Genomic DNA, 16,122 nt, shown 5'->3' with positions numbered 1-16,122 from the left:
ATACTCAGCTATGTCGAATGATTGCTAGACTTGATCTTCCTCTTAGCTTTGGTGAATCTACTGCATTTGAAGAGTACATTAAGCTTGCTTAGAATTCTAGATTCTCTACTGTCTCTAAGCAAACCACCACTAGAGATTTTAGCAAGTACTTTAATGATTGTTGTGCTAAGCTTATTGAATCATTAACTAGTGCTTCATCTATGTCTATAACTTCTGATATCTGGTTTGGTAATGCTAAGGAAGATTACCTTAGTGTGATTGCTTATTATGTTAATGTTGATTGGCAATTAGAGAAGAGGATAATTGGTTTTAGGCTCATTGATGCATCTCACAATGGCCAGTTGATTGCTGATCGTGTGACTGCTGTGCTTGAGGAGTATGGTTTGATTTAAAAGGTGTTTTCTGTTAATTTGGATAATGCCTCTGCTAATACCAATGCTATTGAGAAACTGAGTCCCAAATTGTCTGCTTATATTGGTAAAGTGTTCTTGCATAAACTTTTTATTTGTCATATCATTAATCTTATGATTAAATCCGCCTTGCATTAGACTAAGCGATATCTTGAAGTATTTAGAACTGCAATTTCTTTCATCAATTCTTCTAACCAATGCATTGCTGCATTTAAGAGATTCTGCCTTGCTGTGAATGTTCATCCTAGAAAGTTTGGTTTGGACATGGATGTCAGGTGGAACTCCACGTACCTCATGCTTAAGCATCTGATCCCTTACAAGTAGACATTTAATGTTTTCATTGATACTAACTATCCTAGGAGTGAAAAAGATCCTTTACTTTTGATAGAAGATCACCGAACTGTTGCAGAGAGTAAAATATCATTCCTTAAATTGTTTTATGATTCTACTGTTCTACTTTGTGATGTTTATTATCCTACGTATCCACTTATGTTGCATCAGCTTATTTTGATTGCTAACCATCTGAAACATGATGAGAATGATAAATTGATTAGGCATGTGGTAGTTCCTATGAAACATTACTATCTTAAGTACTGGAGGAATATTCCAATGCTTTATTCTGTTACATTCATCTGGGATCCTGAACTAAATTGAAAGGTTTTCAAAATGTGCTCAGGTTGTTATCTAGTCTTATTGGTACTGATTATTGTGCTTACTTCACTGATGTAAGAGCTAAACTTTCTACTGCATTTAAGCTGTATGATGACAAGTTTGGTGCAGTTAAATTGCAAAGGCCTCCACCGCCATCTAGTTCTGGTTAGAAAAAATGCTTGGGATGTATTTTTTCAAGTGGTGGTGATGCTCATGTATCTGCTTTCGGACTTGGTGATGTCCCTAGTACTTCTTTCTCCACCCCTCCTCCCGCTTTGTCAAGAAGATCATCCACAAGTGCTTTGCTGCAAGCAGCAAGCACTAATGCAACTAGTATGGGTATTGGTTCTGAACTCTCTATCTACTTGGATAGTAACACTGTCACCAATTTTGATGATAGCTTCAGCATCTTGAATTGGTGTCATGAGCATAAATGAACTTATCCAGTTTTGTCAATTTTATTTAAAGATGTTATAACTATGCCTGTCTCTACCGTATCATCAGAGTCTGCTTTTAGTACATCTGGCAGGATCATTAAGGAGAGACGGCGTCAATTGAACTCTGAGATGGTGGTGATGATCTCCTGCGTCAAGAACTGCGACCTCATCGAAGTTCGTCCCCGCAGCAGCTAGAATCACCTCCCCGCTCGCCGGCGCCTCTCCTCCCGGCCTTGCGTTTTCGCGCGCCGGGAGCGGCCCCGGCCAGCGCCATCCGCCCTTGCCCACACGGCCGCCGCCTTGTTGTTTGGAGGCAGCGACTCCATGGCACTGAGGGCTCCGTTCCCGAGCTTCGCCTTCTCCTCCCAGTCTCGTGCGTCCAGCTTCGTGGACTCGAGGTGCCTCTGCTGACGGGCGACCGCGTCGTGGCCTCCGCTGCCTCGTCCGGCACAGGTACGGACGCACGGTGAACCGCGGCATCACCTGCGAATGTTTTCACGGACACAGAGTGTCGACATGAATCTTAGAGACGCTCAGCATTTAGGTGTGAGGGGAGTGGTGGAACATTGTTGTTTTTAGTCAGTTGCTTTAAATCTTTGTGTATATGTCAACTTGGTGATGATATCATTCCAGTACAACGATTTACTCAAATGTAAAACCTGGCGGACTCTATGCTATCAGCTCCCATCGAAAACTTGAGAACACCCTGAATTTCAAGTTCTGGTTTGCACTGTAGAATTGGGTTCTTCCGATTTTAGTCTGTTAGGCTCAGGCATCCTATACAAGCTCTGTTGGAGTCCACAAGCTGCAAGAACATGCCATGATCAAGTTAACTGAGATAAAGAAAGAAATAACCTTCAGAAGAGATGCAGTCTACTCTGGGATCAAGTTTCAAAAAATCTCTGTTGAAGCAGAGGAAGGAGACAAATGGAAAATCTTGAGCTCTTGCTGATGCCTAAACAGAAGCTCCCTACCTAGCACCAGCACCTTTGTGCTGTACAAAATTCAGCAGATGTCAATGAAGTAACTCAAGCTTAATTCGGTCATGAGAATATGATGTAGAAAGGGATTGTTTCTATATAATTTTTGTAGTTGGATATGACCTTGGCACACCATTCAAAAAGAGAATATTTTCGGTTTTTATGTGTTTCATTCCTGACAGGAAACACATTTGGAGCCAATTTCGGCAAGCACTCTAACAGTTCAAAAAATGATTGTATGTGTTTACTAAGCATTACCACTACATAACTGTTCATCTCCATCAATAATCCTCAGACATATCTGGTGATGAATATGTAAATCAACCTCCATAAGCGCATATTAGTTGTTTGCTGCCATATACACGTGGTGATTTCGGGAATGGCGCAAAGGCATTGCCGGATAAAATGAGTGAAGACTCTAATTTCAGTTGGTAAGTGGAGTCAAACTTGATCGACACTCATCATGGTGTTTTGGTTTCCTCCAATACTTCAGTTCCGTGGCTCACACATAGGATCCTTGGAAGAGAAACACAAGCTAGTTAAACTTTGCATAAGGCATGAGAGTATATATAACAGTCTCTGGTAGCTGCCCTTGATCTAGTTGTAAACTGCATTTGTTACTGCAAGTCATCCGAGAAGTGCTTATATATCATTCATCTATTATGAGTGCACTCCAGAATCATGAGGTTCATTTCATATGCACCACCGTCTTGTTTGCCTATGCCTGGTGCCAATCATGTGATCTGCACGAAACGGGCTGCACTGGTTGCATTGTGCGTAACAACCATGAGTAAAAACCTTGAAATGAACTAAATTAACTGTAACCCGATGGCTCATGCTCGCTTTTAGTGGACTTTGTCTCCGAACCATCCAAGATCAACATCAGAATTTGTATAGCGAAACCCTTATGCAAATATATTTCATTTTTTCCCTTACCCACCTGATACAGTCTATTTTTTTTTTCATGGACCCATGGCCTAATGCACATACATTTTCCATTCACAACTGAACAGCGAACAGCATCAGTGTCGGTTCTAGTGCTGAACTCGAATTTTATTAACCTTAAACATCCGGACCAAACAAATTTCAGCCACATGCCTTTGGTTGATATTTGAATTTACATGTCACTTAATATGCGTAACAACCCCCGTCAGCAATTGATAGTTTGCTTGTTGTAACGTCCCGTTTTGAAAACATGATCAAATCAACATAATATGTTGGTTGTCGTCAAGAGCCGTTTGTTGGCTCTAATTTCAGTCGGTAAGGGTAAAATAAGGATTTGAACTGCCGGAATCATGGAAGAACGTGGCCAGATACTTCACAGAATTACTGGGATTCACACAGCTATACAAGTCAATGCTTAGTATCTTGATTTCCTCCCATACTTCAGGATTACACATGTTGCTGGAACTCGTGCAACATTTTGAAGCGCTTCCATTAGTAGTTGACAGCTAACCCCTTTATTTGTTGAGTTCGTACTAGCTAGCCTGTAAAAACATGCTTTAGTTGCTACAAATCATCAAGGAAGTGTTCATATATCATTCAGTTATCGTGTGAGTGCACTCCAGAGTCCAGAATAAGAGGTCCCTGATGCTGCTGCTGTTTTGCAGTATAACATCCTGATCCTTCTAGCACCGCTGCCCTCATGCAGTTCGCCGGCCGGCGTCGCAACCATGGCGGCTGCTTGTGCATGTCTGTCGACAAATCGGCGTCAACGCCAGGACCTAGGCCGTGTAGCAACGGCGGCCTCCATCCCAAAGAAAAAGAGTGGGCTAAGTTAACTGTGCCGGCCCAGGGAGCGCTCGTACTACAGACGCCGCCAGGTGAAATCTCCACCGCAGGATTTAGGTCCAACGGTCTGGATGACCCCAGGCCCGGACGGTAAACGAAATACCGTCCGGCCTGGACGGTAAATCAAATACCGTCCACCCCGACCTGGGTGGCGGTGCCGCCGGTACAGTTCGCCGGCGCGCTTCGCCGCCGTTGGCGCCACCAGCGACCCAACTGCTATGGAAAATCGCTACTTCTTCCTCGTCGTCCGTCCTCCTCCTGTCCGCGCCCATCTCCGGCTCCATAGCCTCCGCTTGCATTGCCCTGGACAGCGCCCTCTCGCCACTCGCCACGCATGTGGCGTTCCCGGCACTGCACAGTCACAGTTCGCCGGCACTGCACAGTCACGGTGAGTGAGGTTCGCCGTTCCCTTGCCTTGAACCGCGCCCGTATACGGCGGCGGAAGCAGATCTGCTCGTCGTTGAAGATCGCCTTGAATCCAATATCCTCGCCGAGGTGCAACAAGGGCTGCGCTCCAGCCCCCTTGAGGGTGGTGACCGCGCCCAGGCGTCTGCACCCATCTGGCCATCTACAAGCTCCCCATGCACGGCGACGGCGCGGCTGCAACCACGCGCACCGTTTCAACATGTCTCTTTCCATGAAGATGGAACTCATCTGTCGCTGAAAGGCTGAATTCTTGGCTGGATACAAGATGAACATGACTCAAGTTGTCCATCAGTATGCGAATTAAGGGTAGTGTGATTTGTGAAGATCAAGCGAAAGATGCCTCGCCAGTGGAGTCTGTCTCAAGTCGTGTCCGACAATAAGACCATAATTTGTTATGCAAAATATCACACTTGAACAGTGAACAAAAGTGTCAGATAATGGTGCTGCGCTAAGTATTATTACCATTTGACATCCTGATAAAAATAGTTTTTTAGGTATCAAACTTTATCATCAATTCACAACATATTTATCAGCTACTGCCATGGCTAATTTTGCAAACAAAATATGAGTGACCTAGCATTGCGAGTAGAGCCGAGGGCCACGTTGGGTGAGTGCAAAAGAGGATTTGAACGATACATTGTTCATTCATCATTGAACTCTACAAGCCAATGCTCGGCATTGTGTTTTGGTTTCCTCAAATGCTTCAAGTTTACAGAAACACAGGTTGCTCGATCTCCGACATGAATTGGATCCAGGGCTAGGACTATGCATAATGGTAATTGGTACCTGACTCCCATGTTGAGTTCATCCTAGCTATCCTAGCTACTCCCTCCGTCCGAAATTACTATTTATTTTAACTTTTCTAATATGTACATAGATATATACTATGTCCAGATACATAGTAAGATATATGTATCTAGAAAAACCAAACGAATAGTATTTTGGGACGGAGGGAGTAGCTTTATAAAATCATGCATAATAATCAGTTATCATGTCATGGGTTCTTTTCGCATGCCTTGTGCTCCCTCCGTCTCAAATTATAGGTCGTTTTGACTTTTCTACTCCCTCCGTTCTAAGGTCATTTTGGCTTTTTTAGATGCATAGATGTTGTTATGCATCTAGACATAGGGTATATCTAAGTGCATAACAAAGTCTATGAATCTAATAATATCAAAACGACCTATAATTTGGGACTGAGGGAGTAGATACATAGATATTACCCCCTCTGTTCTAGAAAGAATGCAACTCTCGCTTCCCGAGAAATCAACCAATTTTAAATTTGATCAAATTTATACAAAATAGTACTAATATTTATCGTACAAAATAAATATCAATAGATTAATCATGTAATATATTTTCATACTAAATCTATTTGGAGATGTGAATGTTAGTACTTTTGTTTATAAATTTGATCAAATTTGAAACTGTTCAACTCATCGAGAAATGAGAATTGTATTTATTTTGGGACGGAGGGAGTATTATGGATTTAGACATAGAGTATATATAAGTACATAATAAAATCTATGAATCTAGGACAGAGGACCTTACTGCCAATGTACCGATTTCGATCATGTGATCTGCAGGAGAAGGGGCTCGATTATTAGAGCTGCACTTTATCTTGTCTCATCAGCTTCAGTCTGTGCACATCGAATTATCTTATAAGAAATGATATCTATGTAGAGTTTGACAATTATTACTACTTGTTCACATTAAAATACTGAGAACATAAACTCTAGATATCAAACTCTGGTACTGTCACATTTTTTTTTGAAACACTTGGATTGGCTGCAGCGCTTTGTTGTTGAAAATTCTTCTGTTTCTCTCCTTCCAGATATTCCAAACCACGTACATTGCTATCGCTGCCATTGATCTTCTCACCTTGGTTGGAATTGGATTCAGATTTTGTTCCAACAATTCTGAAATTCAGTCATAGTGGCATCTGGTGTACTGAATACTGGTGCAGCCCAATTGACCACCAGATACCAAACCTCTTTAGCATAACAGCATTGCAGGCAGACGTGATTAGCTGTTTCGACCTCCTGATCACACAAGGGGCAAATTGCAGAGCAAGGCCAATTCCTTGCTAGAAGCTTGTTAGCTGTGAGTATTTTCTGGTGCATTAGCAGCCACGTAAAGAATTTTTGCTTTCCTTCAGTGTGTGCTCGCCATATGTCATTCCCTGTAAAAGGTGGATGGGTACTAATGAACTGTGCTTTATATGCAGATTTTGCTGTGTAATCTCCATTTGATGTCCATTTTCAACGAATGCAGTCTTCTTGATCATTGAGTTGGTAATCTTGCACAAGGTCCCAAAGGTCCACAAATTCTATCATTTGTTCAATTGTATTCATCCTCCAGAGCCCCCTAGTCCAATTTTGGTTGTTTAGTTCCTCATTGACCTTTCTGTTTTTCTCCAGGCCAATTTGAATAAGTTGGGTGCAATATCTATTGGAGCTTTTCCATTTAGCCATGAACTGTGCCAGAATTTTGCTTTGTTTCCATTGCCGATAGTTACTACTGTAGAAGATCTGAAAAGTTGTTTGTCAATCTGATCACAAGGTGGTTGAGTTCCCACCCAAGGTCTTTCTTCATCTGTCCACTCATACCACAACCATCTCAACCTCAATACTCTACTGAACCTTTCCAGGTCGAGAATGCCCAATCCTCCTAGATTTTTGGGTAGCATCACTTTCTTCCAAGCAATGAGACAGTGACCCCCATTTGCCTGATCAGTGCCTTTCCATAGGAAATTCCTTCTTAGCTTGTCTATTTTCTTAATTTCCCATTTCCTAAGTGCAAAAACAGTTAGAAAGTAAATGGGGATTGAGGATAGGATTGTCCTTACAAGGGTCACTCTTCCTGGCCTATCAATGAGTTTCCCCTTCCAAGCAGGCAACTTATTTGCAATTTTATCCAATAGTAGCTGAACTTGCACTCTTGTGAGCTTCCTGAGGCCTAGAGGCAGGCCGAGATAGGTGCATGGAAACGATTTCAGAGGACAAGGCATGTTCTGCAAAACATCTTCCAAATTGAGGCCTTGGCATTGAATTGGGTATGCTGCACTTTTAGCCAAGTTAATATTTAATCCAGCTGCTGTACCAAAAGAGTCAAAGATGTATCTTATGGTGTCAATGTCTTCTCTTGTTGGGTGCAGAAACAATGCAGTGTAGCCAAGTTAATATTTAATCCAACTGCTAGACCAAAACAGTCAAAGATGTATCTTATGGTGTCAATGTCTTCTCTTGTTGGGTGCAGAAACAATGCAACGTCATCAACATAGAGGCTCAATCTAATTTTGGCTGCTCTGTTGTTTAGTGGTTTCATCCATTGATTTTCTTCTGCCATTCTAATTAACCTTTGCAATGGTTCCAATGCCAGAATGAAAAGAAAAGCATAGGGGACAAAGGGTCCCCCGGCCTGAGTCCTGTTCTGTGCTTAAAAGACTGTGTTCTTACTCCATTAACCATTCCTGAGGATGTGGCAGTGGAAAGTAGAATGGATACCCAATTCCTCCATCTGGCTCCAAAACCCATTTGTTCCAAAACTTCCATTAGATAGTCCCAACATACAGTATCAAAGGTCTTGGCAATGTCGAGCTTGAGAAAAATTGTTGATTGTTTCCTTCTGTGCAGTTCCCTTATGAGATTCTGAGTGTATAAGAAATTATCATGTATGCTTCTTTTCTTGATAAATGCACTTTGGTTTCTGGACACCAGACTTGGTAAGTACTGTGACAGCCTTATAGCTAGAACTTTAGAGATAATCTTTGCCACACTGCTTGTCAAACTGATTGGCCTGAACTCTGAGATTTTGGAAGCTTCAGTTGTTTTTGAGATCAGGGCTATATGGGCTGAATTAAGTAGTTGGAAATGTTGCCCATATAATATATAGAAGAAGTTGACAACAGCCATCAAATCTTCCTTTATAATTTCCCAACACGTTCTATAGAATTTCCCTATGAAGCCATTAGGTCCTGGAGCAGCCTCCTGTTTCATTTCCATTACCACTTTCTTCACCTCCTCTTTAGAAAATTCTATTTCTAGGTCCTGCAGATCATGAGAGGGCATGTTGATAACCTCCCAGTTCAAGGTAGCAATCCTTAGTTGCATATCTCCAAGGAGCTTAGAGAAGTGCTGTTGGAAAGCTCTTTCTTTATCTTCCTGCCTATGCAATGCCCCATAAGAAGCCATCTGTCACAGTCCATTGGCTTACATGTTCTTAGTTCATTCAGAAATTGCAATTTATCTGCTTCACCTTGTGGCCCATACACCCCTGTCATGCACCATGTAACAGGCGTGGTCCTTGCTTCCAATTTAACGGTTACAGTATTATATCCAAGATGATGTGCTGTTATTGTATAGTAGTCTTCATTTGCAGCTATGAGAACTCCCCCTCTAGTATCCTGTGCTAGCAAATATGCATAATTTGTTTGGAATTGCATCCCCAAGGTTTCTGTGACCATTAATGGATCAATCAACTGCATCTTTGTCTCTTGCAAACATACAATAGTGCATCTATGTTCCTCCACAAGGTCCCTGACAACCTTTCTTCTTGCCCTGTCATTTAGCCTCCTTTCTTCTTGTCCTGTCATTTAGCCCCCTTACATTCCAGTTCAGTACTAGACAATTTTGTTCATTCATCGGCAAACAATTGCTCTCTTTGACAGAAACTGCTCCATAGGAATGCTGACAATTTCCTTTCTGTGTTCAGGGTAATCCCTCTGTTGGCGACGAGAAACCCCTCCGGACACTGCTCCTACCTAGCAAAATAGAGAAAGAAACCGAAGACAATATCTAACACTGAAAGAAGGATTACAGTTAGGCTAGTCCCAGTGCAAGGTTTCATTGCACTATTTCCAAAGATGCCACATCATCCCATGAGGTGTATTCTCATGAATGAAACAGGGAGTCCTAGTGCACAGTTTCATTTCACGATTTCATAGGATGCCCATGACATCTAATTGTGAGGCATGTGATTGGATATGGTTAGATGAAATGAAACTTTATAGCCCCCAATGCAAGTTTCAATAGGTTTCATAGTCTTGGAAACAGTGTATACACAGTTTCATCCTGATAAAACTCCTTGCCTCTCTCACTTCATAACTACCATACCATGTCATCACATATGCTGATGTGTCACCGTATTTAATGTGCATGAAACCTCTATGAAACTCCCACTGAAATTAGCCTTAAACATACAGACACCCAACGACCACAAGCTACAGACACCAGTCCAAACTGAAAACGAACTACACCACAACACACAACATAGCAGGTACATGGATACAGCCACACACTCTCCCCCCCCCCCCCCCCCCCACCCCCCACCCCCCAAGATGCTGTTGGAGAGGTGTCTATTTATGCCTCTAATGCCAGCGCATTGAAAGGCCCATCTTCCATATTATTCAGACCAAAAGCTTCTCTGAATCCATTCACTGTAGTTTCCACCAGTGGGTCAACAAATTGTGTCCTGAATTGGATGCTGTCACTGTCATCAGCTTTCTTCTTCTCATTGAGTATCCCACACTTCTTCATTAGTGGTACTGTCACATTAAAGGTTGAATATTAAACCATGATACTAGAAGAAAAGAGACAGTATCGATCATGTCTCATGTATGTTCCTTCATCTAGCACCGGACGACGGTTGGGGATCGCGACGGCGGCGGCCAGGTCTCGTCGTGGCCGCACTCCACCAACGGTGCAGAGCAGAGCACCTCGTTCAGGGACCAACGCTGGCATCGTGACTCCTCGCCACGCGGATTCAGTTCAGCGTCATTGTCGCGTTCGACGCCACCAGCTGTCGCCTCCGCGGTCACGGCCACCGCATTGGGGACCGACGCCATTGCCGTCCGCCGCCATCATCCCCTGCGCCGCGCTCCGCTCAGCGGTGGCCGCCACATCCTGTCCGCGTCCTACGCTGCCTGCCGGCGGCGTGGCACGGCCCTGTGCGCGCGGCCGCCAACCACGGACTAACAGTAAACATATTCAACGGAAGACAGTCACAGCCACTTAAACGAGTGATCAGCTAGGAATCGGTGAAGAGGACGATGACGGGAACACGAACGATCGGTGAAGAGGCGTCTGCACGCCGCTCGCGGAAGAGGAATCTGATGCTGCGCACCGCCGACTGCACGAGGGAGAAGACATCGAGGAGGACGACGCCCTCCGGTAATGCAGCGTCCCGCCGTCGCCTTCCCTGCCTGCCTCGGCGGCCGTGACCTGACCTCCGTGTGATCGTCCGAGTAGAGCTGCTGCGCCTGTGCAGTGGTGCAGCGGCCGGTCGATCGGGAATAAATGACACAGTGTAGGGCCTCTAAAAATTAGAAAACCAGTTTGACCCTTAAAAAAACTTAACAGAAATCAGCTTATTTCCTGCTTGCACCTGGTTGGCTGGTTCAGGCGTCCATGACAAAACAATGAGCGAAAGCACCAGCCACATGAGCCGGCCGGCATCCACCGACACGCATCCTGTGGAGGAGAATCCAACGCAGTGGAATTGGGATCGGCTCATGCCTACTTGATGACCGCTCACGAATGCGATATATACTCGTCGGACAACAACGGCGATCCATATACGTATCCTTTCGCCTCAGACAAAAACAAGTCGAAATCGTGTGCGAGCAAGCTCTGAACATGGCGGCGAGCGGCCGGAGCAGGGAGGAGAGGTGGAGCCTCGCCGGCAAGACGGCGCTCGTCACCGGAGGAAGCAAGGGCATCGGGTAAGTCTATACACGTGCGTTCGTGAGTGCGTGTTCGCCGTATTGCTGATGCTTCGCTTCGGTCCTGCAGGCGCGCGATCGTGGAGGAGCTCGCGGGGTTCGGGGTGCGTGTGCACACCTGCGCCCGCGGCGATGCCGAGCTGCAGGAGTGCTTGCGCCGGTGGGGCGCCGACGGCCGCCTCGCGCGCGTCACGGCGACCGCCTGCGACATCGCGGCGCGCGGCGACCGGGAGCGGCTCGTGGCCGCGGCGCGGGAGGAGCTGAGCGGCCGGCTGGACATCCTCGTCAACAACGCCGGGCAGGCCATGTTCCGCGCCGCCACGGAGACGACGGCGGAGGACTACGCGCGCCTCATGGCCACCAACCTCGAGTCCTGCTTCCACCTCGCGCAGCTCGCGCATCCGCTCCTCGTAGCGGCCGCGGCGGCGTCGCCGGGCGGCGAAGCGAGCAGCGTCGTCAACGTGTCCTCCATCGGCGGGCTCGTCTCCTACCCGGCGCTGTCCGTGTACTCGACCACCAAGGCCGCCATGAACCAGCTCACCCGGAGCCTCGCCGTCGAGTGGGCGCAGGACAACGTTCGCGTCAACTGCGTCGCGCCGGGGGGCGTCCGCACCGACTTCGCCGCCAGCAGCGGACTGAAGCTGGACCCGGAGGTGGCGCGGAAGATGGGGGAGGCGGAGATGGCGCGGGTCCCCATGCACCGCAGCGGCGAGCCGGAGGAGATCGCATCGCTCGTCGCTTTCCTCTGCATGCCGGCAGCGTCCTACATCACCGGCCAGGTCATCTGCGCCGACGGTGGCCGCACCATAGCCGCCTAGGCCTTGTTAGCACTAGCAGTAGCTGCGTCGACGGCGCTTGAATTGGCTCGCTTGATTACACTGCTTGTGTCCTTTCAGTTTCTTCAGTATTTCGGTTTTTAAATTATCTTTTTTTCGAATCGAACCGGTACGACCGTTGCCGATTATATATATTAAAAAGAAAGAGTTCCAATAAAGATCTTTACAAGAAAAAAACAAAATAGACTGACCCGAATGGATTGGGACATCAACGTGAGTAGTCATTCCACTCAAAACTGCCACACCCGACCGGTTGGATTGGGACACCAACTCGTCTTCACCACTCTACTCACCACGGTAGCACCTACCAACATCCACGCTCATGTATTCGCCGAAACCTCCTGGTCTAACCCTGCGTTGACAGGAACTGATGGTTTTTATATTAATTAAACTGCTTAGCGTTTTGATGAAATTAAACTCGTTGTATACCATATAAACTAGTACAATGCTCGGGCTAATGTTATGATTCAATATGACGATATATATACAGTTCAACAAATTTTACCAACTGCCATAGTTGTTAAATGCTCTTCACAGCGTAGGGTTTCTTTTTCATATGCCTGCTTTCATTACTCATTTTCACATCACTAATACATTTTTCGATCATCTACACTGCAGACTGTGTCAATGACATGTACGGCAAGATCTCATATATGTCATTGGCTAGCCAAGCGTCCGGGAAAAGAAGAAAGAAAATTGGTCAAGGTTCAAGAAGGATGGTTGCAACTGGATGGAAAGGGGACTGGATGACATAGAGCATTTATGGCATCATTCATGCACACGACCAACAAACGAACAACCCGTCAAAAACAGGCGCCGAGCATGTCTAGCTAGCCTACGCAGTACGCACCGGTTCTTGATTTGTACCAACCAAAGTAGATATCTTAAACAGCAAGCAAGGCAGTCACTAATTTTTCCGAGTGCAGCTTTATTCCGGACCCAGATTGGAAAAATGAGGAGAAAGATGCCAAGGCACTCAACTCATCACCACAGAAGTCTTGTAGCAGAATGCTGCATAGGCTGCACCTACCAAGTCATCACTAAATCGTCAATATGAGTTTTGACAGAGCTCATCCAAGTACGTCCTTTCTAATCCCTGACATTGACAACAGGCACTAACCAGGACAATTAGCATGGCAGAACTCACAATGGAATTATAGTAAGTAGCTAACAGCACTATAATTATGGCGTTTATTATTTCTTAATCCACTGGCCATGCCACACGTAGTAAGAAAAGACTACAAACTTGGAAAGTTCAACCAACTCTTGAAGCAGCTTAGTTGCCAAGACTTAAATTCCAAATTGTGCACATGGTCAAAGATCTCGTCCCATCAAGCGTTGGCTGTCAATCCCTTCGAGGAATCCATATGCTGGTTGCGGGTGGTATATTCCACATGCCACCATCACAAAGAGCTTTCCCCCAAGGCCCCAACCGATACTGCTCCACAAAGAATAGTCAAGTCCACGGTGCAGTTCAGCACGAAAAACTACCAAGTTGCAAAAGAACACCTCAGCTCTGATAATTTTTCCAACATAGCTGCTCACGGTATTGAAAATTCCAAGTCACTACTGTTGGCTGCCACTTTTGGGCCGTTACACACTGTTCCAAGATCCCGTCTTCTTACGTATTGGCAATGAAAATAGAAACTTGCCTAAATGAACCTCTAAGTACCAACAAGTAGGAAAGCGGAGTTCAGAACACATGATAGGCAGCTGTGTAGGGTTTTTGAGACAATTAGAATTTCAATAAGCCCCTACTGAAGATTATATTAAAAAAACAGATGTTCAGACAGATCGAAACAACAAGGAAAAAAAAGAAAGAAACAGACCAGAAGAAACTATCAAAAGGAAAATTACAAGGCTTGGAGCCAAAGAGACATATGAGGAAGAAGGCTAGGTTTAGCTCTACGTAGCACAAGCGAGAATTCATGCATGAATTCTCCTTTTGCCGCCCGGCACTAGCTCGGCTCTAGCTTGATTTGGCCCGGCCTAAATAGATCCGGCACTATTAGGCCTGATGACTTTTTCGTGCCAGCCCGGCCCGCTAGCACGGCTGGCACTACCGTGTTAGTGCCGGGCCAGGCACTGTAGGCCAGCCACCACTCAACCAAAACTCCAAGTTAAGAAGATGCAAAAATTTTCATCAACACAGAATTCACATCATAACACATTTAGACCACAATCCAATCCACAACCAGAGGCAGGAGAAACAATTTCAAAAGTTTGAGCTGGTGCAATGGGTACCTCATTAAAAATCTATCTATGTAAAACTCACACCTCGTGAAAAATCCTAGATAGGAAAAAAGAGTACAACCCAACTTAATTAAATAAACATTAAAGTAGTACAAAGTTATTACAGGCCAAGTTTGAGTTACACATATGAATCATCAGGAACATCTAGATACAAATTAGCAAAACTATCTTCTGCAGACTCCCAGTCCTTGACGCAAGAGATCATCTCCACCATCTCAGAGCTCAATTGACGCCGCCTCTCCTCAATGATCCTGCCAGATGTACTAAAAGCAGACTCTGATGATACTGTAGAGATAGGCATAGTTATAACATCTTTAGCTAAGATTGACAGAACTGGATAAGTTCATTTATGCTCATGCCACCAATTCAAGATGCTGAAGCTATCATCAAAATGGGTGACAATGTCACTGTCCAAGTAGATAGAGAGTTCAGAACCAATACACATACTAGTTGCAGTAGTGCTTGCTACTTGCAGCAAAGCACTTGCAGATGATCTTCTTGACAAAGCGGGAGGCAAAGCAGGAGGAGGGGTGGAGAAAGAAGTACTAGGGACATCACCAAGTCTGAAAGCAGATACACGAGCATCACCACCACTTGAAAAATATTATCCCAAGCATTTTTTTCTAACCAGAACTAGATGGCTGTAACACCCAATGTTAGTGACAACTTACGTATGACATTAAGAAGCTAATGGGGAAATTTGGAGTGAAGGAAGTTGATTTGAGCCAAAGTCAACTTTAAGCCGAAGTTGACCAAATCTGCAAATTGGAGTTGCAAATTTAGACAAATTTGATAAAAATATGAAATCGAGTCTTGAGAGTATTCAGAACTCAAAGGAATGAATATTGAAGTCTAATTCAAGTCATAAACCTCAGAAATATAATCGAAGATGGAATCGATGAAGTTACTATGCATCGTCCGAAAACACGCAAATCTGAAAATAATATTGAGCACACAACTTTGGAGCCAATTTCTGGAGAATTTTTCTTGTAAGTGAGCAGATGTTTTTGGACATTAGTGAAATATGGTCTATGGAGAAGGAAAATGAAATATTGTTGGCCAGAGAAAGTAGAAGGTTAATATTTAAAATGAAGCCCAAAATCAGCAAATGAGCAGATTTCAGCCTTCTCGCCGAAATAATCCTAAGTCTGAAAAACAGCATCGATTAGCAATGTTTGGAGCAAATTTCAGAAACATCTAGTGTAAACATTATATGGCTTCTTGTGCAAAATGGAATCTTTGTTAGTTGTACAACAAGGATAGGCAAGGTTCAAGCTGTAGGGAAGGAGTTTGTGCAATTTAAATCGAGCTCAAATTAGGGCAGAAGTCCCTGTTTCGGAACCTGACGAAACTGAATCGTCGAGGTTCAGTTACACGAAATTTTGGCCGAACTTCGAGCTTCAAAATCTCGGTGTTAGGGTGCTCATCTCGGGTAGAGTCCAATCTATTGATTGAAGTTCTTGGATTACTCTACAAGATTTCTTAAGGGATATTTCAGAGATTGGATTCGGATTGGTTGATTTTGAGGTCTGAAATTTAGAGGAAAAGAAGAAGAAGAAAGAGGGAAACGAGCAGAGGAGCAGAGACGTGCCGCCACCGGCATCTCGGAGCGCCGGCCAC

At 44.7% G+C, this 16,122-nt stretch overlaps 1 protein-coding gene across 1 annotated transcript; it reads left to right on the top strand.

The window, feature by feature from the left end:
• Window positions 1–11,077: 11,077 nt before the first annotated feature.
• On the top strand, window positions 11,078–12,334 carry LOC117855761 (noroxomaritidine/norcraugsodine reductase). Its single transcript, XM_034738135.2, has 2 exons — window positions 11,078–11,413; window positions 11,484–12,334. Exons 1-2 carry the CDS (start codon window positions 11,229–11,231, stop codon window positions 12,229–12,231), a joined length of 933 nt encoding a protein of 310 aa, XP_034594026.1. The 5' UTR covers window positions 11,078–11,228; the 3' UTR covers window positions 12,232–12,334.
• Window positions 12,335–16,122: the final 3,788 nt, after the last annotated feature.

The sequence above is a fragment of the Setaria viridis genome, chromosome 5 (genome assembly GCF_005286985.2).
Source record: "Setaria viridis chromosome 5, Setaria_viridis_v4.0, whole genome shotgun sequence".
NCBI lineage: Eukaryota > Viridiplantae > Streptophyta > Magnoliopsida > Poales > Poaceae > Setaria > Setaria viridis.
The sequence above is the reverse complement of the archived record's forward strand: the minus strand, read 5'-3'. Positions and strand labels throughout refer to the sequence as shown.

Bases quoted from the DNA above. Each gene is read 5' to 3' on its own strand.
- LOC117855761 (XM_034738135.2), top strand. From the start codon at position 11,229: ATGCGATATATACTCGTCGGACAACAACGGCGATCCATATACGTATCC. The intron at 11,414-11,483 runs GTAAGTCTATAC...TCGGTCCTGCAG, and splicing joins GGAGGAAGCAAGGGCATCGG to GCGCGCGATCGTGGAGGAGC.